Here is a 24093-nt window from a genome sequence, read left to right as displayed (position 1 = left end):
TTGCCTTTCATTTAACAAAATCAACTAAAGCTTTAGAATCATCATTCCATAAAACCATTAGCAGAATTAAATTTTTCGATTCAATTAACATCTTCAAATCAATTAAATTAGTGTTACCAGTGGTTTCAGATAAAAAAAAGGAATCATATTCGTTGGATAATCTAGCAACTTTTTTTAAAATCAACACCGATCGTATCAATCGTCATAGCTCAAGTGGTGATGTTTTACTTTTATTTGAAATTCTTTTATTCTTTTTTCATAAAAATTATAAAGATCCAAACAATTTTTTAAATTCCTTTTCAATTGTTTGGAAACAAATAAAAAAAAACTTTATGGTTTATATTGTTCATTGGCCACAAAACTTGGTTTATTAGCTGATGATGAAGTTTTAGAAAAGAAAATCAAATCTTTCAAAACCCCAATCCTAAACTCGGTTATTCAAACATTTAAAATAGATATTTTGCCAAACAAAAATGATAACAACAAAAGGACATTGAAAGATGATTTGATAGCATCAATTGTTGTTCACTTGTTAAACAATGAAAAAGATAAAGAGGATAAAATCTTTAAAGAGATGGAGAGACAGCGGAGTTATTTTTTTATTTTTTTTTTTTATTTAAAATTTTTTTTTAAATTAACTATTTATAAAATATTTTATAATATTTATTTATCTATTTATTTATTTATTTTTTTATATAAATTTTTTTAAAAAAATAAAAATGATCAATTTAAATATTTTTCAATATAAAGAAAAAAATTTTAACTTTGTTTGGTATGTTCAAAAACATATCTTTTTACCATTTGCTACCAATAGGATTAAAATAAGCAAACCATCGGCCAAAACAAACAAACCAATTAAATAAATATATCTTCAAAATTTTATTCAAATAGTTTTATTATAATTTTTTTTTATTTTTAATTTTTTTTTTAAATTAATTTTTTTTTATTTTTTTTTTTTGCAAAAAAAACGGTAAATTTGGCAAATTTGTGGGATGAAACTCTATTAAAAAAAAAAAAAAAAAAAAAAAAAAAAAATTTTTTATTTTTACACAAACTTTTTTTAATTTTTTCCTAAAAGCTTTTCATTTTTTCACCAAATTTATTGATTGAATTATTTGAATTCAAAGTATGAGTAAAAAAAATTTTAAATATAAAATTTTAATACATTTTATAAAAAATTTGAATTGTTTATTTTTTTTTTTTTATTTTTTTTTTTATTTATTTTTTTATTTATTTTTTTATTTTTTTTTTTTTATAATGATTGGTGAGGAGAGTTGTGTGTCTATTCGCTTTCATCAGAACTGCCGGATGATGGTTCAGCTGGTTGACTCTTTAATTTTTCTTCGTATTGTTTTTTCTCGACTTCCCATCTCTTTTTGTCTTCAGCAGCCATTTTTTCATATTTCTTCTTTTCATCAGCACTGATTTGGCTCCATTTTTGACCTAAAAGTGAACCGATTTCACCAAAAGTACTGCTTGGGTTTTGTGCTTTGACAGTCGGTCTGTATTCTTTAGAGAAGTAGATGAATGGCGAGAGATAACGACGTGGAGCATTTTCATCCTTGTTCTTCTTTCTACCTCTCTTTTCTTTCTTTCCTTTTTTGGTTTTTGGATCTTTCTTAGTCTTCTTGACTGGAGTTTTCTTGATTTTCTTTTCTTCACCTGATGAAGATGAACATGACTCTTCTGAAGAGCTCATTTTCTTTGTTTGTAGTTTATATAAAAAAAATAAAAAATATAATATATAACTTTAAAAAGTTTTTAAATAATATAATTAAATAGTAATAATTATAGATTTAAAAATATAGAAATATATGTTTGATGTTGGAAAAAAAAGAAAAAAAAAAAAAAAATAAAAAATTTTTAAAAATAAAAAAATAAAATTTTTTTTTTTTTTAAAAAAAAAAAAAAAAAAAATTTTGAAAAAAATAATTAATAATTTAATTTTTTTTAATTATTTAAAAAATTAAAGAGGAAAATGCGCGCATTTTTCACATTTTTAAATATATATTAATAAAATGCAATATAATAAAAAGATAAATAAATAATAAATTAATTAATTAATAAGTAAATATATAAATAAATTATAAAATAAAAAATATATAATCAATGGATGATGATGAAGGAACAAATTAAATACCTATTACCAGAAGGAATTCGATTAAAGACATAGACAAAAAGAAATCTACATCCCATCAAACACAAAGATAATATACTATTAAAAACTATCAATGAAATATTCAAACATTCAAATTTGATGAGCCGATAAATCTATGCATTATTCAATTTTATTATCTATTCAAATACATCAATTAAGAAATGGATGTACAGATTCAGAGTTTAAAATAAAACCTGCCAATATTATGAAATGCAAGAAAAGTGTTCGATATTCTTCGACCATAACATTGATATCTCTAGAAATGGCACATGTATTCTCTATGTAAATATGCTTATCAAAGTAACGTTCACAGTTTATTTTTTGTATTTGTTGTTTTTATTGCGGTTATCATATTTTTGTTGTTATTTTTTATCGTTCCAATGTGTTTTTTTATTATGTATTTTTATAATTTCAAAAAATCATTCACACAGCCAACCAATTAAAAAATAGAAAAATAAATAAAAAACACTGGTGGTTACATATATAGAGCTTCCAAAAAGAAACAAGATGTTTGTGTGTTTGAAAAAAAAATAACAAACACACACACAGAACATCACACATTTTTCTATACTATTATCAATTTGATAAAATGATGTTATAATGAAGCAATAACAGATTTAATTATAATTAAAATAAAAAAAATATAAATAAAAAAAAAAAAAAAAATTTGATATATTAGGTAGCATTAAAGTTTTTTATATTAAATTAGCAAACACAATATTATTTTGTCTCAAAAAACAAAGATAATAATAAAATATAATAACAATTTTAGTGTGTAATTAAATTAAATTATGTTAATTATTAATATTATTGTTTAAAATAAATAAAGAAAACAAATTCGATTTAATAGATTTGTGTTGATGTTCCATCCCTTTTTTCTACAAACAGTAGTGTTCGATATCAATACAAAATTTAATAAATAATATAATACAGCTATATATTTTTTATTTTCAATAAAATTCCAATCTGCTTAACTTTCAATCCATTTCAATTTTTATAGTGTCTGTTGGGTGTTTGTGTGTTGTGTGTTGTGTGTTGTGTGTTGTGTGTTGTGTGTTGTTTTTGTTGGTTGTGTGTTTGTTGTGTGTTTGTTGTGTTTGTGCTCTAAAAATTTATTTCACATATTATTATATTCCATTAATCATCATATTATTTTCTTTTCTTATAATCATTCATATTAGATTATAATAGAAACAAAATTAAATATGAAAAAAAAGAAATAATAAAAAAAAAATTAAAAATAGAATACAACAACTTAAAAAAATTTAAGTTTTTTAAAAAAACATATACAAATAATAACAATAATAAAAACAAGTATGCATTTATTGTTAATAGACAATGCAATTAATTTTGGATGATTAAATAAATATTAATATTATTTTTTTATAATTTTTTTTTTTAATATTTCATTTCACTTCATTTTTTATTATCAATAAATTCTTTTTAGATTACAAAGAAAATTTATAATTTCTAAAAAATGTCCTATGATTGTCTTCCAGAGGTAACTATTCTAAAATATATTTGCTTTTTCTTATAGCTTTATACTAATATTGCTTTTTTATTTTTTTTTTTTTTAAACCATTATGGAATGCGCTTCACTCATGCAACTTTTTTAATAATCTAGATTATTAAAAAAGAAACATTACCACACAAAATACCTACTATGACCACAACCAACTACTGTGACAACAATCCCAACCAACCCCAGAAGAGCTAGAACGTCAAACTGCATTAAGGATGCAACAAATTCGTCAATATCATATCTAAGAATAAGAAAGAGTGCAATTAAATGATCCACAACAGACTCACAATACACAAAATACCTACTATAGCCACAACCAACTACAATCGCAATTACAACAACAACAATCGGGGCTTTTATGAAATTCATATGGTCTCAAAGACAAAACCAAATTAAAAAAATTCGGTATACAAAATATTGATCCCATAAAAATAAATAACAATTGATAAAACTATAAATAAAATTATTTTTTTTATTGTTTATTAGTCTTTGTCGTAGTTTAATAGTTCCTAGATGCTATGTTGTTCCCTCATGAATCTCCATTTCATTTTTGTTTAGCATTGTGGAGCCCGCATGCATTACACATGGATACTTTTGTTGATACACCCTCCAAGTCTATCCATCCATATCTCCACCCTGGTGTGATTCCAGATCTGCAAACATAGCAGGTCTCTGGCTTTTCTTTGGGTGGTCTACCTTTCTTTCTTGAAGATACAAATATAATACTGACTTTTTCCTTTTTTTTTCCACAACCTTTCTTTTTATTTCATTTCTTTTTGAATTTAAAAAAAAAAAGTGGAATATTAGTAAATCGTAAAAAATAAATTTAAAGTATAATATTTAAAAAAAAATATATTTATATTATTTTTCGATGGTAAAGGTGGTTTTATTACAAAATTTTTGAAAACTCCAAGAGTAATACAATTTTTGCCATAATTATGTAGACCCAACAAAAATGGTTATCGATCCACAACGAAATGAAAGAACATACCCAAGAGTGGAAAATTCAAAAAAAAATTGTGCATATCATCCCCTTAAAGTTAAAGGTTTTTATAATGATATGGGTGTATATAACGAGTGTGTCATAAAATCTGTTTATATAAAGACTGTAGTATGGTCTTTCATAATCCTCATTTTGATTTTAAAATCAAGGATAGTAATATTAATAATAATAATCTAAAAAAGTAAAAAATAAAATAAAAACATTCTTTTTTTTGAGTAATATAATATAAATTAAAAAAAAAAATTTTATTTTTGAATTTTTTAATTTTTTTTTAAAATTTTTTTTTTTAAGTCAAATAAATTAATAAATTGGGAGACTTTAAGGGTTAAAATAAATAAATATTATTAAAAAATATCAATAAATAAATATAAATTAACTTTAAAGAAAAATAATAATTTTTCTATTTTTTTTTTAAATTTATTTATTGATATTTTTTTTTTAAAAATTATAAAAGAAGATTTTTTTTTTTTTTTTTTTTCATCATAAATTAAATTTTTCTATTTATTATACTTTGATTTTATTGTTATAAAAAAAAACTTTGTTTTAAAAAGAAATTTAAAGAGAGAGAAATAACACATAATAAAATATTGATTGTTCAAATAAAAATGATTTTCTCTCTTTATTTTTTGTATTTATTTAAAAATTATTTTGTAAAAACAAATATTTTAATTTTATATATTTTTTTTTATAATTTGATTTATTTTTGAAGTTAGATTTGTTTATTTTCTATATTTATTTTTTTTTTTTTTTTTTCAAATAATTTTTTATCACAAGTTCAGAAACAGAGCAGTATCCCAGGGTTTAAGCAAAATTAGATAAGGCAATAATACACTTTCTAGGTTGTAGATACATAAATAATTCCAAATGTGTATAGCTTATAAAAAATTTAAATATTTGATTGGTATAAAATTTCAAAAAAATATTATTAAAAAAAAAAAAAAAAAAAAAAAAAAATAAACGAATAAAATAAATAAATCTAACTTCAAAAAAAATATATTAAGATTAATAAAAATAATCAGATATATAATAAAAAAATTAAAATATTTGTTTATTTTTATTTATTTCTTTTTCAAAACAGTTATTTCTTATGAGGCAAAAAATAGTATGATTTTACATGGCGTCATAATTTCTTAATAAATTTTTGCCATTAAAATTTTTTAATTGCGAAAGTAAAATATTAACATTTTCACATTAAAATATGGTTAGTGTCCTATTTTTTGAAGAAAAAAATTATTTATCACACCAATTTATAAAAAAAATACATTTTAAAATTGTTTGTAAAAATCTTATCATATAAAAAGTTCATCAGCGTCCCCTCCAAATACCTTAAAGAAAGTGTTAAAAAACAGTGAGATCTAAATCATAACCCTCCAAATGCTCAATTTTGAAATTATCATTTTAATTTTTAAAAAAAAATACAAGGGTGTCTTGACAAAAAAAAATTAAAAAATGAAATTTTTTTTTTTTTTGTGTATAAAAAAAAAGTGATGCAAATCCAAAATTAAAAAATGATATTAATTTAAAAAAACACATCCAAACACCCCCTTGAAAAAATACACACCAAAAATATTTTGTAAAAAGGCAGCCTTAAAAAAATAGTGAGATTTAAATCACCACCCACTTTTTGAAATAAAATTACAAAAAACAAATAGAGAAAATCACTTTTATTTTACTCATATAATTGTGTATTCAAATAATTAATATTTTGTTATACAATATTTTTACTCTTTCTAAAATAAATAAATAAAGTTTTTTATTCTGCATAAAATAAATTTTATTTTAAAAAATAAAATTCGAAAAAATTTCTTTTTTTTTTTTTTTTTTTTTTTTTTAATTTTTTATTTATTTTTTTTGTTTACAACTAAGTCCACGTTTTATTTGTTTAAATTATATTTCCAATATTGTATTTGTTTTGAATTATATATTTCAAAAAATAATCAGATTAAAATAAATAATGATAGTATAACAATAAAACAATAATAATAATAATAGCAGCGATAATAATAATAGTAACAGTAATAAACAATAGTAGGGGCTATTCCTTGTGATTTTTGTTTTGGCTGTGATTATGGAACCGAGGCTTTAAAGATCCAAAATAACACCATCCGTATTGATCAAAGTGCAAACTAATATAAGATCAGAAATGACATCCATCACAAACCACTTACAGACAAACTACCTTTAAACATTCTTTTAAAAAGAGAAGCAGATTCTAGCCTATTAAACAATATACAAATACAGATAGAGAATGCCATAATTCAATCGTGCAGATTGAAGTGTTTAAACAATAAGATAAGGCAATAATCAAATCAAATATAATAATCATTATTATTATTCTTTTGATTATTCATAATCTTAGAAATGGTATTCAAGATGAAAACACATGGAAATTTTAATTGAAATAATATAATAACAATTACAACAATAGCAAAAACAGTGTTCTCATGAATAAGCCTTTGTATAAAAATGAATAGCAACACAGTGTATAGCAAACATTCAAGAGATACTGTTAACGATTTATCAAATAAAAAGGTTAGTGAATGGTTACATTAAATGGTTAAATGGTTAACATCATTAAAATTTCCCATAGAGATCATTTCAACTCTCAAGGCCCGTGTAATAGATGGAAGAATTAGTTTTTATTTCTGACAGTTTACCAAATGATGTTTAATTAATTTCCTAAGGTATGAATGCAAAATTTAAAACCTTTTTAGAAAAGTTATTAGCTTCAAAATAAAGTCAATATCAACCTTTAGGTTATAGTAACAACAATAATAAAATAAAAATAAAACATTTTTAATTGATAATTTTAAAATATATTCAAAATTGTTTTTATTTATTTGTTAATAATTATTTCTTTTTATTTATTATTATTATTTCTATAATAGTTAAAAATAATAAAAAATAAAAAGAAATAATTATTATTTGTTTTTATTTATTTGTTTTTATGTTATTATTTATTTGTATAGAGTTCTTTAATTGACTCTTTAAAATTGAGTCTCAAAGTGTTAAAAATAGAACCATTTAAAAATAGAACTATATTTTTTATTATAATTTTAATTATAATTATATTATTATATTGTTTTTTTTTTTAAAAATATTAAAAGGAAGTTAAGAAAAATTTATAATGATGAGGGTGAAAGGTTATATATAGTTTCATTTATAACAATCAAATTTGGATAGTGGGTGGGTTTCTAAAAAAACAATAAAGAAAAAAAAAAGCAAAAGTGTGTTTTCATTATGCAAATGTGTGGTAGGTGTGTTTTATTTTTTATCACTATACCCATATTTGAAATAGCTTTTACTTGTTTTTTAAAGATAAAAATATAATTATTTTTTTTTAATATTTTTATTAATTTTAATTATTAATTTTGTTCTATTTTTTTTTGTTTCTATTTTGGTGAAAGAGATAACATTAACACAAAAATTTATTACCCCTCCAAAGAAGCAACGTTCTCCATATTACTTTTTTTTTAACATATAACCAATCACATAATTTTTCAAACACCTTTTCAATATTATAATAGCAATAACCAAATATATTTTTATTATATATTAAATAAATAATAATAAATAAATATATTTTAATATTAAATAAAAAATTTAAAATTAAGTTCATTTTTTAAATCTTATTTAATTTTTATTTTTTTCTTTTTTTTTTTTTTTTTTTAAAAAAAATAATTTAAACCTGTTTTATAATATTATTCATTATTTCAAAAAAAAAAAAAAAATGGAAAATTTAAAAGAAAATTGTAATAATTTAAATGTTAGAAAGGAAGGTGCACCTTCAGATAGAATTTGGTAAGTAAAATTAATTATATATAATATTTTTTTTATTAAAACTAATTTCAAATATATCTAATAAATTTAATAGTAAGAGATGTAAAGCTACCTCAACTGTATGGACAATGGGCCCAGAGTAAGTTTAACATCATTAATTTATTGTTTATAAAAATATTAATATTTTTTTTTTTAATTTAGCGAATGTTTTTTATGTAATCCTTGCGGGCGACAGTATGAAATTCTGAAAGATATTTTCAATGTTTACAAGGGTGATATTAGATACCTCGTGTATATAGACCCATTACCATTTGTAACATCGACTTTCATGGCTGGAACAAGTCTTTCAATAGTCGAATTAAAATTAATCATAAACGCTTTTTCCAGTATTATCAAAGATCAATATAACATATTTTCTTTTGAAAATAGCGGGTTGGTTTTTATAACCAATGGAAATATTTTTACCATTCAAAAAAAAAATTATGAAATGAATCTTTAAAATAATTAAAAACTAATGCAAACTAAATAAAATTTTTATATATTTTTTTTTAAAAAAACTTAATTTTTTCTAACCAATTGGTCATAACAAAAGAAATAAACTCAGATCCTGGTAAAGAGATCAAAATAAAATAATAATAATAATATAATAAAAAATATAATTTAATAAAACTTGATGTTTTTGATTGGTTAAAAATCTATTTTCAATTTGTTTATAATGAATAATTATATAATTATTATTGAAATTAAAAAAAAAATTTTAATATGCAAAAAAAAATTAAAAAACCCAACTTTTCCCAAAATCATCACAAAAAAAATGGAAAAAAAAAAAAAAAAAAAAAGTTTTTTAAATAAAAAAAAAAAATTTTAAAAAAATAAATCAAATAATATTTTGGGCAATTCTCAAATATTAAAGATGAATATTTTAAAAATCCAAAAATTGTTTTAATTATCATAATAATAAAATTTTTTGTATTACATCTTGTTTGCATTTACTTGAAAATTAATCTAAAAAAAAAAAAAAAACTGAAATATAGGAATGTTAATGATTTTTAAATCCTCTCACCCATTAAATTCCCTTTGATATTTAATAAAATTACAAAATTACAAAAAAATCAAAAAGATTTCTCATAATTCACTTCATAAAAAAAAATTAAAAATTTTTTTAAAATAAAATAATTTAATTTTTTTTTTCAAATGGGCAATAATAATGAATATCAATTTGAATTTTCATTCATAAAAATGTGTAATATGAATTGTTACTTTTGATTTTATAGGATTAAATATTAAGTATGATTGTATTGCGCAATATTCTATGAAAACAATTTTTTTTTTTTTGTAATTTATAATGGATATGCTTAAAAAAATGAAATGAGATTAGGGTCAGAATTTTTTGTAAAAAAAAAATTAAATTTTTATAATGGGTGAATGCCCAAAAAAAAAACTGCTTTTTTAAAATTCTAAAATTATATTTTGTTGGAATTTATAAATTTTATTGAAAAATATTGATTTTTTTATAATAAAATAATCTATTTTTATAAAAAATCTCTATTTAATATTTAAAAAATCCCTAAAAATTGAAAAAAAAAAAAAAGGGTTTTTTGTTTTTTTTTTATAAATTGAATTTTTTTTTTTTTTTATTATCATAATGTTTCATTTTTAAAATTTGTGTCTATATTTATAAAAGAATTAACTCTATCTCTTTTTATTGCTTCTTGATATATAGACACAAATTCCTCTAATCCATTTTTTCAATCTATTGAAAAAAAGAGGTGAAACATTTTTAATATAACAACCAAATGATCAATTCCCCAAAAATACCCCTTAACAAGGGAATAACCAAAATAATGCAAGTGATCAATTTAAGTGCATCTGGAGATGGGGTTGTTGATGGAAGAGGTAGAAAAAGTTCTGCTTGGTTCTGCTTAAAAAGGTAATTAACAAATAATTTATATTTTATTTTATTTTCTTACCATTAATATAAAAAAAATTTAAATTGTTAATTCTCTGTTTAAAATTATAGTTGATTTTATAGACCCATCTTGAAAAAATAAATGGAAACAGAATGGAGACAAGAGGATCCATCTTGAAAAAACAAATGGAAACAGAATGGAGATTTCCATTTTATTAATTCAAATTAATAGACTATGTAGATTATTGACACCAATAATAAAAATATTAAAATATGTTTCATTTATGAAAGTAAGCATAAAAAATATAATTAATAAAATAAAAAATAAATATTAATCCACCCTTTTTTTATATAAAAGATGGATACTGGAAACAAAATGGCATCAAATGAAGTACATATGGAGTTGTTGATGGAAGGTAGAAAAAGTTCTGCTTGGTTCTGCGTAAAAAGGTAATTAACAAATAATTTATAATTTATTTTTATTTTCTTACCATTAATATAAAAAAAATTTTAAAATTTTAATTCTCTGGTTAAAATTATTGTTGATTTTATAGATCTTTATTGCAACCACAGCAATATTTAAACCGCAAAAGAATTTAAATGCTAAAGTAAGAAAATTTTTTTATTTTTTTTATTTTATTTTGAAACTAATTTAAATTTATTAGTTTTTTTAAAAAAGACGGTGGTCTTCATTTAGTCCACTCTAAAGAGAAGGTTAAAATAAAAGAGTTGACTAATTAGAGGACCCATCTCAAAATTATTGATGGAAACAAAAAGGAGACTAGAGGACCCATCTTGAAAAAATAAATGGAAACAAAACGGTGATTTCCATTTTATTAATTCAAATTAATAGACTATGTAGATTATTGACACCAATAATAAAAATATTAAAATATGTTTCATTTATGAAAGTAAGCATAAAAAATATAATTAATAAAATATAAAAAATAAAAAAACAAATATTAATCCACCCTTTTTTATATAAAAGATGGATACTGGAAACAAAATGGCATCAAATGAAGTACATATGGAGTTGTTGATGGAAGGTAGAAAAAGTTCTGCTTGGTTCTGCGTAAAAAGGTAATTAACAAATAATTTATTTTTATTTTCTTACCATTAATATAAAAAAAATTTAAATTATTAATTCTCTGTTTAAAATTATAGTTGATTTTATATATCTTTATTGCATTATTAAAATGTATAAGGATTTAAAAGCAAAAGTAAGAAATTTTTTTTTTTTTTATTTTTTATTTATTTTGAAACTAATTTAAATTTATAAGTTTTTTTTTTTCAAAAAAAGCCGGTGGCCCTCTTATAAAAATAAGAGTGTTAGAAGACAGGAGGACCCATCTGGGAAAAATAAATAGAAAACAAAATGGTGATTGGTGTCAATAATCTACACAGTCCTTTAATTTGAATTATTAAAATGGAAATCACCATTTTGTTACCATTTATTTTTCCCAGGTGGTCTTCTAGTCTTCTAACACTCTTATTTTTATTAATCCACTCTTTTTTTAAATAAAAGATGGATACTGGAAAAAAAATGGTATTTTCTTCTTTTTTTAAAAAAGATGGTGATCTTCATATAGTAAATTCTAAAGAAAAAGTAAAAATAAGAAGAATAGAATACCATCCTGTAAAAAAGGATTGATAGAGGTGGCTTAAAGAATTCCTGGTTAAGCTGATAGAGTTTGTAACATTTTATGGAAAACTGTTGATTTAAATCAATAATTTAAGATTTAGATAAATCAAGAGATTATAAATAGAACAATTAAATAAAATATATTTTTTTTTAAAATTTGTGTACCCATGTTTCTTCACACAACCAAAAATCTATTTATATACTATAATCCTTTTTTAATTACAAAGGTATGATATTTTAATTATTTATTCACAATAAAATTAAACAAATTAACTACAAAAAAAAACTGTTAATTATTTTAAATATTAATAGTAATAAATAATTTTTATTTTAAAAATTAATGTATAAGTGCATTAACTTTATTTATGAGAAATTACAAATTGAATAATATAAAAATTAGTGGTAGAGGTTTTTATTTTTATTGTTTTGTGTTTTAATATGAACTTAAACACATTTGTGGGTAGAGGGGGTAAATACATTGGTTTTGCACATAAAAAATAACAATACACCACATATTCTATTATATAATAAATAATTATTTTTGGTTGAATATAAATTTTATATAAATTTCAATATGATATAAAAAAAAAAAATTTTAAAGTCAAATGCAATATAAGAATGTAATTGTTCATTCGCTCAAGAAAAAAAGTTATAAGGGAAATGTTGTTATCTTTCAACACAATAGAAACAAAACAAAAAACCCCACTTCCCCCAAATCAACACACAAAAAAAAATAATGCACAAAATAAAAAATAATATTTTTATTTTTAAAAAAAAAAAGTAAAGCTTTTAAAAATTGGTATAGTGGGTGTGTTTTGATAAAATTATTTTTTTGTTAAACGAGCAACACACCTATCCGCTTTTTTTTTATCTAAGTTTTATTACTAATTTTTAATGAAATTATATACAACCTTGTTCTTCATCCATATAAATATTTTCTTAATTTCCTTTTAATTTTTGAAAAAAAAAATAATGTTCTATTTTTAATGGTTCTATTTTTAACATTTAAAACTCAACCAAATTTGAAGAGGTAATAAAAAGAACAAATAGATAATAACAAAAACAAATAAATAAAAAGAAACAATTATAAACAAATAAATAAAAACAATTTTGATTATATTTTAATTTTAATTTTAATTTTATTTTTATTTTTATTTAATTATTACTATAACCTAAAGGTAGATATTGCTTTATTTTGGAGCTTATAACTTCTAATAAGGTTTTGAATCTAATCTTGCCTATGTTTTTATTATTATTATTATAACAATTTAAATTTCCATATGTTTTCAACTTGAATACCATTTCCAAGATTATCTTGATAATTTGCGAAATTCATTAAATTGCCATATGAATTTTTATTACCCAATTTGAGTCTATTATAATTACTACAACTACTGTTATTTGTAAATTGCCTTCTTAAAACTCATTGAATGTATTGATTTTATTACTATTATTTTAGTTACTATTGTGTTCAGTTCTTTAAGTGGTACCAAAAAAATTTGTGCTGTTTCTTGGTTGCTTCTGCCATACATTCTGCAACTGTTGACGTATGTGTTGATTTTGCTACTGTTGTTGATTCGTTATTTATTAGTTTGATTGTTGTGAGTCTTTCTAATTTTTATGGTTGTTTTGATTATTTTTGTGGGCTCTGTTGTTGATAGAATGGATTTATTATTTTAACTGGCAAAGGATCTACTCTATCATCGCCCTGTGTGATTTGCGTTCTTCTTTTGACTGATTTCTTGTGAGTGGGCATCTTCAAGTATGCCAATATTAATTATTATTTGTGGTTGGGTTATTGAGAATGTAATTGGGTTAATATACTTTCATATTGTGTTGAGTTTGTTAGGATTATAAGAGTTGTTGATGAAAGGTTATCTGATTTCTTTGTGATTCTATACTCTAGAGTAAGTGGAGGGTGAATTTGGTTATCAAAAATGTCTGTATTATAAATCTATTAATTTCAAGTGAAAAACCATTATTTTGAACCTGTTTTTGTTTATTGCTTTGCATTTTTTTCGTTTTGGTTGATATTACTATCATTATTTTGGTTTTTGTTATTATAATTAATAATTTTGCTATCATTAATAGATAATATTAATGTTGTAATTATTAGTGTTTCTTATTAAAGTTTATTTATAAATGATCGTCTCGTACTGCTATTTGTGTATGCCCATTATGAATCTGAGTTGAGATTTGAGTGGAGTTCCTCTATAGTATGATTATATTTATGTTCTTGAATGATTATTTTCAATACCTCCTCAAACCATTTTAATATTTTATATTCGTTCTTATTTGCCCAAAGTTGAATGTTTATTGAAGCAGTGATTAAGTAACCTCTTTTTAATTATTTCTATAAACTATTTTTTATATCGTTAGTTAATACTGAATATCTTTTATAAATCTACCCGTTTTGTTATAAGAAATAGTATTTATATTTACTTTTAATTCTTCAAAGTTTGAATTATTAAAAACTTTACATTTATTTAAGTAAACAAGCAATTTTCATTTTCTTTTTGGCCATTATATCTTTTATTAGATTCTCTAATGTTAATTTAAATTCTTTACTGAGCTTTGCAAGGATATTGTAATTATTATCATCTGTCTAATATTAAAAAATAAAAAAATTACTTTTTTTTTTAAAAAGAAAAATTATTTGAAATTTCAAAGTTGATGATTTTTTTTTTTTTTTTTTTTTTTTTTAAAAAAAAAAATTTTAAATAAATTATTATAAATATATTCAAACCCATTTTAAAAAATATTTTCAAACCCATTTTAAAAAAAATTTTAAATATTTTTCTAATAAAACTTTATATTTAAATGATTTTATTATAATAATTTTGAATTAAAAAAATTTAAAAGAATGATTAATTTAATAATTTGAATAAATATTTTTATTTTTATAAATACTATTTGCTCGTTTAACAAAAATATAATTTTTATCAAAACACACACTTTTTTTTTTTTGAACAATAAACAATCACATAATTTTAGATTACCACTTCAAAATTATAATTATAATTAATATTAATAAAAAATAAAAAAAACTAATTCATTATTTAATTTTATTTTACATATAATAAATTTAATATGAACATGTTGTAATTTAAAAATATATTTGTTGCCTAAAATACCAATTTATATTATCGTATTAAACTTAAAATATAGGAAGAAATATTTTTTTTATCTTTTTTTTTTTATATCATATTGAAATTTATATAAAATCTATATTCAATCAAAAATAATTTTTTAATATTGTATTCATTTTTTATGAACAAACCCAATATATTTACCCCCTCTACCCACAAATGTGTTTAAATTCATATTATTTTTTATATTAAAACACAAAACAATAAAAATAAAAAACTTGATCCACACCCACTACCACTAATTTTTATATTATTCAATGTGTAATTTCTCTCATCCTAATAAAATAAAAGTTGTACATTAATTTTTGAAGATTTCGATTTTTGAAATAAGGTTATTGGGATATTAAAAATGTTAGAAGCAGGTTTTTTTGCCCCCCTCTCCCTTTCCAAAAATCCAAATATTCATGAAACAATTGTAGTTTTCTGTTATTACAAAAAAGAATAGTGTCCATTCACAAAGAAGCTGAAATTTCATAAAATGAAAGCTCTCTTATTCTTTGACAAAGAAAGAACACACTTAATCTAATCTCCCAGTCCATTCAAACCATTTCAACAATTGATCTAAAAAGAAACTTTAGTTGTAATTTGCTACTCTGGTTAAGACTTTAAAACAATGGTAAAAACTATGTCCTTGGGTAGATTGCCTTTTGAATATAATTTTGTAAGATGGGTCTATGGAACTGGGTATACAGGTAGATCATCTCCTCTATCGAATTTTAGGATGGGCATGCTGAATCAAAATAAAAAACCAATGCAAGCTCCTATATTGATCAAAACAATAATCACCGACTATATTAATTCAATGTAATTTTTCCAAGAACCCAAGCATTCTCATAATTCATTTGCTGGCTATCAAAAAAATGTAATCAAAAAATTGGATGCCATCTAGATAATTTGGCAGTTTACTATACAGGAAAAACACTAGTAAAGTACATCCTCAAAAAATATTTTCGTCTAGGCTTTACCTTTGGAAACTTTTGATTTGCTCTCAACACAACTACATACTCATCGGATTTAATAGAAATATCAATATCTATTCAAAATAATTTTAATACTGCAAGATTTTTAATCAGTTATAGAACCAAATATTCATACTTTAGGGTTTATGTATTTTTCAAGATCTCTATTTAAATTTATAGAGAATATAACAATACTATTATATAATATTAATAGAATAGTAATAATAATAGTAAAGTAATAGGTGTAATAATATAGTAAATGTCGTAATAATAATATAAAAAACAGAATAAATAAATAAATAATAATATTAAGATTTTCATTTTTAAAACTATAAAAAAAATTTTTTATAATTTTGACACAAAATAACCAATAAAATTTAAATTTAAATTAAAAAAAATAAGAATTTTGAAAAATATTAAAATAAAATTTTATTTATTTAATGATTTTATAAGCAAACTAATTTTTATAAACAATTGGTGTAGAGTCATTTGATTTCTTTAAGTAATCTCTTGATCTTAAATCTTCATTTCTAAAAGTCATGTAGTTCCAAGTGATTTGTGATTGATACTCCAATTGTTCAGTGGTGTAGTTAATGTAATCTATATAATTTTAAAAATAAAAATTAGTATTTTAAATATAATTAATATAAAAACAAACTATATTTACCATTGATAGTGGCATATTTTATATATTCATATCTTCCGTCCTCCATTTTTTTAATATTTGTTTTTAATGATTGAAATTTTATTTTTAAAATAAGTAACTTAAATAACAAAGTAATAGTAATAGTAATATTTGATTCAACAAAAAAAATGAATTATTATTATAAATTCAAAAAAAAAAAAAAAAAAAAAAAAAAAAAAAAAAAAAAAAAAAAAAAAAAAAAAAAAAATATTTAATTTAAAATTAAATAATTTATATTTGTGTTTAATTTCCAATTTGGAATGAGTCAATATTTCTATACTTTAAATTAATAACAAAAATTGTTTTTATATATGCTTTGTGTGTATGTAAAAAAAGTTTAAAGTTATATTTTGAATTATTTTTATTTTTATTTTTCACACATATATGATCATATTTGTATAGTTGGTATTTTAATAAACACACATTAATTTATTAACACTCAATAACATCAAATTTTAACACAGGATTTAATTATTTTTTATTATTTTTGAAATTAAAAAAAAAAAAAAGAAAATTAACACTAAGAGGGGTAGCGGGGTAAAAACAGATCTGTTCAAAAAAAATTAATTTCGAAAAAAAAAAAAACAAAAACCTCCCAAATTTTTTTTTTTTTTTTTATTAATTTTATTTATCAGTTTTTATTGCGACACCAACAACTTAAAAATTTTTAATAGAAAACATATATAGTTAAATTCAATAAATTATTTTTTTTTATTATCCATTTTTTGCATATTAAAAATTAATTTTTGTTGTGTGTTTTTAATGTATTTTGTTAATATGTGTGTTTTTTTGTTTGTGTTACCAACAACACACAACCAGTTCATTCAATTATGTAAAGCTCGTTATAACTCAGTTCCTTAATAAAAACTATTCCCTGTGTTTATAGTGGTTACTTTGTGTTTATTATAATAATGATACTATTAATAAATATTATATTTTTAAAAATTAACAATAATATAATTTGTACAAGTAATAATAACTTAACACAATACCCCCCCCCATCCAAATATATTTACAATCACATTCACACCAATATAGAATCAAGATTAAGTTCAAATTAACAAATCTAAAAATAAGTGATAGAAAAGTTTGCAAACTTTTTTTTTTTTTTTTTTTTTTTTATCATTATTTGTTTTTAAATTTTTTTTTAATAATATTCTCTATTGTGTATTAGATTGAACAACAACTATAATATTATATTAAATAAAAATATAGTTTAAAATCAAATTCGTAAATGTAAATATAAACCAATATATTAAACTATAAATTTAATTTTCATACATTAATTTTTATTTAAGTTTTTTAACAATACAGACAATAGCTCGCCCAATTCTTGCATTGTAACTCTCACAAAGAAAACTAAAATTAATAAAAAAAATTATATATAAATAATAATAGTAATAGTAATAATAATATTATTAATATTACAAAAAAAAACATAGGGGACCAAATAATCATTCAAACTCTAAATGGATTACTATATCATTTGTTTTCGAAACGAGCCCCCCATCAATATTCGGGTCATCTTTATTCAACAGATTTAATAAAAGAAACTCTCCAGTATGCATTAGTTTCAAAAAAATGGTTTAAATTTATCAAATACTTTTTAAAAAATAATAAACATGTTAATATTTATATATCAGTTTTACAAAGAAATAATATCCATTATAAACCACTAGTGCATACATTACTTCCACTGCCATCCTTCTCCATGTCTCTACTACCTGCCTCATCGCCACTATCACTATCTATATCATCGTTACCACCGCTACCACCGCTACCACCATTATCGTCACTACTACCTGCCTCATCGCCACTATCACTATCTATATCATCACTACCGCCACTGCCATCTTCTCCACTACTCTCATCACTAGCAATAGAACCATTACCACCGTTACCACTCTCTCCAACACTATCATCATCTTCCTCATTATCAGCATATAAGGCCAAACCATTTCAACTTATTTGTAAAAGAATTGTTAAAGAAAATTTTACATCCAAGTATCACCATTGTAATAATACCTATTCCCCATATGGTTCGAGTCTTAAATATAAAAAACATATTATCCAAGTTGGTGTTCCTGGAAGAATGAAAGAAATACTCGGGTTTACAAGTAATAAAAAAAATAGTAAATTTCAATATGATATTTTATTAGAAGCCAAAAGAAATTACTCTCCACCTCTTTTAAAAGAACTCCTTGATTATAACAATCAAACAAAAGACAAAGAAGATCATGTAAAGATTAGAAAACTTTCCATTTATGGCCAAGGGTTTGGTAATAACTCCAAAAACAGTTTTGAACAAATCTTAAAATTGCGTCCATCCAATATTTCTTTCAATTACTACCAGTCCTATCCCTCTTTGCAACACGTAGACTATTCACCCATTTTCACGAGCTCCTCAGTAAAGAAATTGGTGGTTTCAGAATATGACTATGTAGATCCACATTCGATAGGTACTATTCTAAACAACCCAATGACCAAATTGAAATTGCTACACGTTCCTATCAGATTCCACGAAATTGCTCAAATGGTACGATATGATACAGATATAGCCAATGGTTGGGAATCCTGTGTCAAAGCTCTTGAAGAAAATAATTCCATCAAAGAATTGGGTTTTGTAAATTTTTGCAAATCCTCCACTGCCTGCAACAGAGATGATAACTATGACATCGGCATTTTGAATGATGGTTTAAAAAGAATAGTAACAAGCCCCTCTACCCGTATCAAAACTTTAATTTTATCTGATCTAGAATTTGTTAACTGTAATTTTCTCCATGCTCTCACTCTAAATACCACCATTAGAACATTAGTAATCAACAATATGGACCTAGTCATTTTTTTAAAAGCTAATGTTTTTTCAAATAGAAATATTAGAAACCTATTCATTATGATCCCCAAACAAAGTAGACTCTCCCATCAAAAATGCTGCCAAAAACTTGGTCGAATTATTAAAAACTTCTGATTTATACTCAGTATCCATCAATAATGACTTTGATATAGAATTATTTTTAAAAGAATTAAACACATTCTCTTTCAACTTAAAAGAACTTAACATTTACAGCCTCTCCAAAACCATTTTGAAAAACGGGTTAATTTTCAATAACGGTAATACAATCGTTAATTTTATACATAACTAAAAAAAAAAAAAAGTAAAAAAAAAAAAAGTAAAAAAAAAAAAAGTAAAAAAAAAAAAAAAAAAAAATTTTAAATTAAATAAACTTTATCAATAATTTTTTATAACTATTTACTTTCCTCCTTTATGTTACATTTGTTTCTGTAGTATCAGCATTCTAAATCTTTACCCATTCCTTTAAAGTTTTTTTTTAATTATCTAAACCACACAATAATAAAGTAATCTAAACTCTGGCTCCAATTAACATGCTTTAAATCCTCATATTATAAAATTAAATAAATAAAACCCTTTCTTTTTGTATTTCTTTTTTTAAAATTTTCTATTTACATAAAAAAAAAAAAAAAACTATTATTTTTATTTTTTTATTGTAATAATTCAAAAAACTAATATATCACTAAATAAACTATTTCTATCAATATAATCATTATTTCTCTTTTTTATTAATTTTAAATAATAAAAGCAATAATAAATAAAATAATTTTTAAAATGAAAAATAAACAATTATTAAAAATAAAAGAATATAAAAAATTAAATAAATACTGGTTAGAAAAGTCTGAACTCAATGATGATTTAGAATATGAAAATGATAGTATATTTTTTTCAAAATCAAAATCATTGAAAAGAAAAAAAGAAAAGAGTAATGAAAACGATAATCTTCCAAAATTCAGTCCAGATAAGCCATATTATGAAATTTTTGTCGATGAAGTAGTCACTAAAACCATTTATGTAACTGATTATGACATTTGCTATTGTGATATAAATAAAAAATACTACTACAAAATTCCCCTTACTCTTGAAAAATTTTCAATAATAGATCTGTTTGATGCACCGGATGAGGAATTAGTACTAAAGCCACCCAAACCAACAACTCCAGTATCACCATCATCAACTGATAATAATTATAATCAAGATATTACAAAAAAAGAAGAGTATGTATATATTTAAAAATACTTATTTTTTATAAAAATATAATATATTAATAATAAAATTTTATAATAGTCCTAAAAATTAAACAAATTCTTTATAATTTGTAAAATAGATCTCAGACAAACAAAAGAAAATTCCTTTTTTATACAAAATTTAAATATTACAATAAACATAAAAAACTATACAAAGTATAGTTAATAATTATTTTTTCATTTTTTATTTTTATTTTTTATTGATTTATTTGTTAATTTGTTAATTTGTTTTATTTATTTATTTATTTATTTATTTATTTATTTATTTATTTATTTATTTATTTATTTATTTATTTATTTATGAATATTTCTGGCGTTAAAAATTAATATGATATTCCCAAACCTAAAAATCGATCTTTCAACATTTCTTGCTTGAGGTATCTACATCATTACTATTATTATGAATACTGTTATTTTCTATTATATGCTACATTATTGTTTTTATTCTTTATATTCCATTTCTTACTATATTAATAATTTTCTTGACTTTCCTTCTCTACTATACTTGGTTGATTACTAACACAAGTTCTTTACCATCGGCAATATGAGATTTTATAATCAGACCACATTTCAGATCGAGAGCGGCAATAATGTTTGAGACAAAGCATTTTTGAAAGTTGAAAACCACTTTTGAAAAAAATAATTGAATCTGTTAAGTATACTTAATTTTGTAGAGGGGCATTGAAAAATGTAATTGTCGATTTTTGATCTTATTAATTGTTTTTAAATCTATTTCAATTCTTTTCTGTTATTTCATTTCCAAAGGGTGCTTCTTTAAATACCTTAGCATATAAATACTGATAGATCAAATGTACCAACATATTTATCATTTAATAATACACAAATCAATATACTTGAAACATTAAGAAATTTTTTTATAATAAATTCTTTGTGTTTCTTTATTTTTTTTGATTGCTGCTGCCATACATTCTGCAACTGTTGATTTTGCTACTGTTGCTGGCTGATTCGTTATTTATTTGTTTCATTGTTGTGATTTTTTCTATTTTTTATGGTTGTTTTGATTGTTTTTGTGGGCTCTGCTAGCTGTCGATCCAATGGATATTTGTTTATTATTTTAACTGGCAAAGGATCCATTTTATCATCATCTTGTGTGATTAGCATTCTTCTTTTGACTCAATATCTTTTGTAAAATAGGTTTGCAAGGATATTATAATTATTATCATCTGTCTAATGTTTTTTTTAAAAAAAAACAATTCAAATTTTTATAAAATGTATTAAAATTTTAAAAAATTATTGTGTGGTATTATTTTTTTTTTTTTTATATAGGAAAAATTTATAATATTTTATTTATTTTTTTAAAAGAAAAATTGTTTGAAATTTATTATTTATATTTATGAGGGTTGATGATTATTTTTTTTTTTTTTTTTCATTTTTTTTAAAAATATCTTTTTTGGATTATTCAAAAAAATTTTAAAAAAAAAATATTGATTGAATTATTTGAATTAAGTATGAATACATGTTATAAAAAATTTGAAATTTTTTGTTTTTTTTATATTTTTGTAATAATAATGATTGGCAAGGAGATGTCTATTCGCTTTCATCAGAACTTTCAGATGATGGTTCAACTGGTTGACTCTTTAATTTTTCGTCGTATTGTTTTTTCTCGATTTCCCATCTCTTTTTGTCTTCAGCAGCCATGTTTTCATATTTCTTTTTTTCATCAGCACTGATTTGGCCCCATTTTTGACCCAAAAGTGAACCGATTTCACCAAAAGTACTGCTTGGGTTTTGTGCCTTGATTGTTGGTCTGTATTCTTTAGAGAAGAAGATAAATGGCGAGAGATAACGACGTGGAGCATTTTCATCCTTGTTCTTCTTTCTACCTCTCTTTTCTTTCTTTCCTTTTTTGGTTTTTGGATCTTTCTTAGTCTTCTTGACTGGAGTTTTCTTGATTTTCTTTTCTTCACCTGATGAAGATGAACATGACTCTTCTGAAGAGCTCATTTTCTTTGTTTGTAGTTTATATAAAAAAAATAAAAAATAAAAAATATAACTTTAAAAAGTTTTTAAATAAAACTATTATATAAAATAGTAATAATTATAGATTTAAAAATATATATAAAATATAGAAATATAAATATATTTGAAGTTGAAAAAGAAAAAAGAAAAAAGAAAAAAAAAAAAAAAAAATTGGTGAATAATTTTTTTAAAAAAATTTTTTTTTAAAAATATTATGCGGTTGGATCAAAATATTTAAAAATTTAAATAAAAAAAAAATAAATAAAAAAAATAAAAAATTTTAATATGGGGAATATAAATAAAAAATTAACATATAAAAATTTCAAAAAAAAATTTCAAAAAAAAAAAAAAAAAAAAAAAAAAAAAAATTCAAAAATTTATAAATTTTTTAAAATGGCATTTTTTCAACAGTAATAAAAAAATTGGGATTTTATTTTAAATAATAATATTTTATAAATACAAATGTTTTTCATTATATAGACAGAAGATACCTTTTTGGGTGTTAATGACTCCCCACACAAAAAACAAAAGGTATTTTTGGAGGAATTTGATAGTTTAAATCAACATTCCCAGTATTTTCAAACAAACTCTGTAATTATTCCGGATCAATTAGATGAGGAACAAATTGAAGACCGATATCGGATGACTATTTCTCATTTGACCAAATTACCAACACCAATAATTATGGCTTTCACTCCAAACTCAATGGACCAAAGTAGAAAATATCATGTCTTTGATGATAGTTATTATGAGAAAGAAATCAAATCCTTGGATATATTTAACTCTTATGCCGAAAATAATATCAATTTATTTTTGATCATTTTAATCATATTAATTTAAAAAAAAAAAAAAAAAAATTAAAATTGTAAATCTTCAAAAGAATTAAATGTATGTGAATGTGTATGAAAATAAAAAAGCGTAAAATATTTTTTAAAATCTAAAAATACTTTAATTTATTTATTTATTTATTTATTTATTTATTTATTTATTTATTTATTTATTTATTTATTTATTTATTTTCTTTTAATCAAAAAACTAATTAATTTAAAAATATATGGATGTTAAACTTTGGAATATTTAAATTGACGAAGTTCCTATATCCTACACCCTGGTATGATTTCTTTAAAATAGATAGCCCCTCATTGATTAAATTCTCTATTTAATTTTTTTTTTACCTGTATTTACAATATTAAAAAAAAAATTAATTA

The 24093-nt window shown here is 21.5% G+C and overlaps 2 protein-coding genes across 2 annotated transcripts; one reads left to right on the top strand and one right to left on the bottom strand.

Moving 5' to 3' along the window:
• Positions 1-1254: 1254 nt before the first annotated feature.
• DICPUDRAFT_91948 (uncharacterized protein) lies at positions 1255-22947 on the bottom strand. Its single transcript, XM_003287580.1, is given in 3 exon segments — positions 1255-1586; positions 22749-22907; positions 22921-22947. 2 exon segments carry the CDS (start codon positions 22868-22870, stop codon positions 1283-1285), a joined length of 426 nt encoding a protein of 141 aa, XP_003287628.1. The 5' UTR covers positions 22871-22907; positions 22921-22947; the 3' UTR covers positions 1255-1282.
• Positions 22948-23569: 622 nt separating this feature from the next.
• Positions 23570-23725, top strand: DICPUDRAFT_151752 (uncharacterized protein; the record flags this gene model as incomplete). The annotated part of the gene is made up of 1 exon (XM_003287590.1): positions 23570-23725. One exon carries the CDS (start codon positions 23570-23572, stop codon positions 23723-23725), a length of 156 nt encoding a protein of 51 aa, XP_003287638.1.
• Between the last annotated feature and the right edge of the window lie 368 nt (positions 23726-24093).

Source organism: Dictyostelium purpureum (assembly GCF_000190715.1).
Source record: "Dictyostelium purpureum unplaced genomic scaffold DICPUscaffold_105, whole genome shotgun sequence".
Classification (NCBI taxonomy): Eukaryota; Evosea; class Eumycetozoa; order Dictyosteliales; family Dictyosteliaceae; genus Dictyostelium; species Dictyostelium purpureum.
The sequence above is the reverse complement of the archived record's forward strand: the minus strand, read 5'-3'. Positions and strand labels throughout refer to the sequence as shown.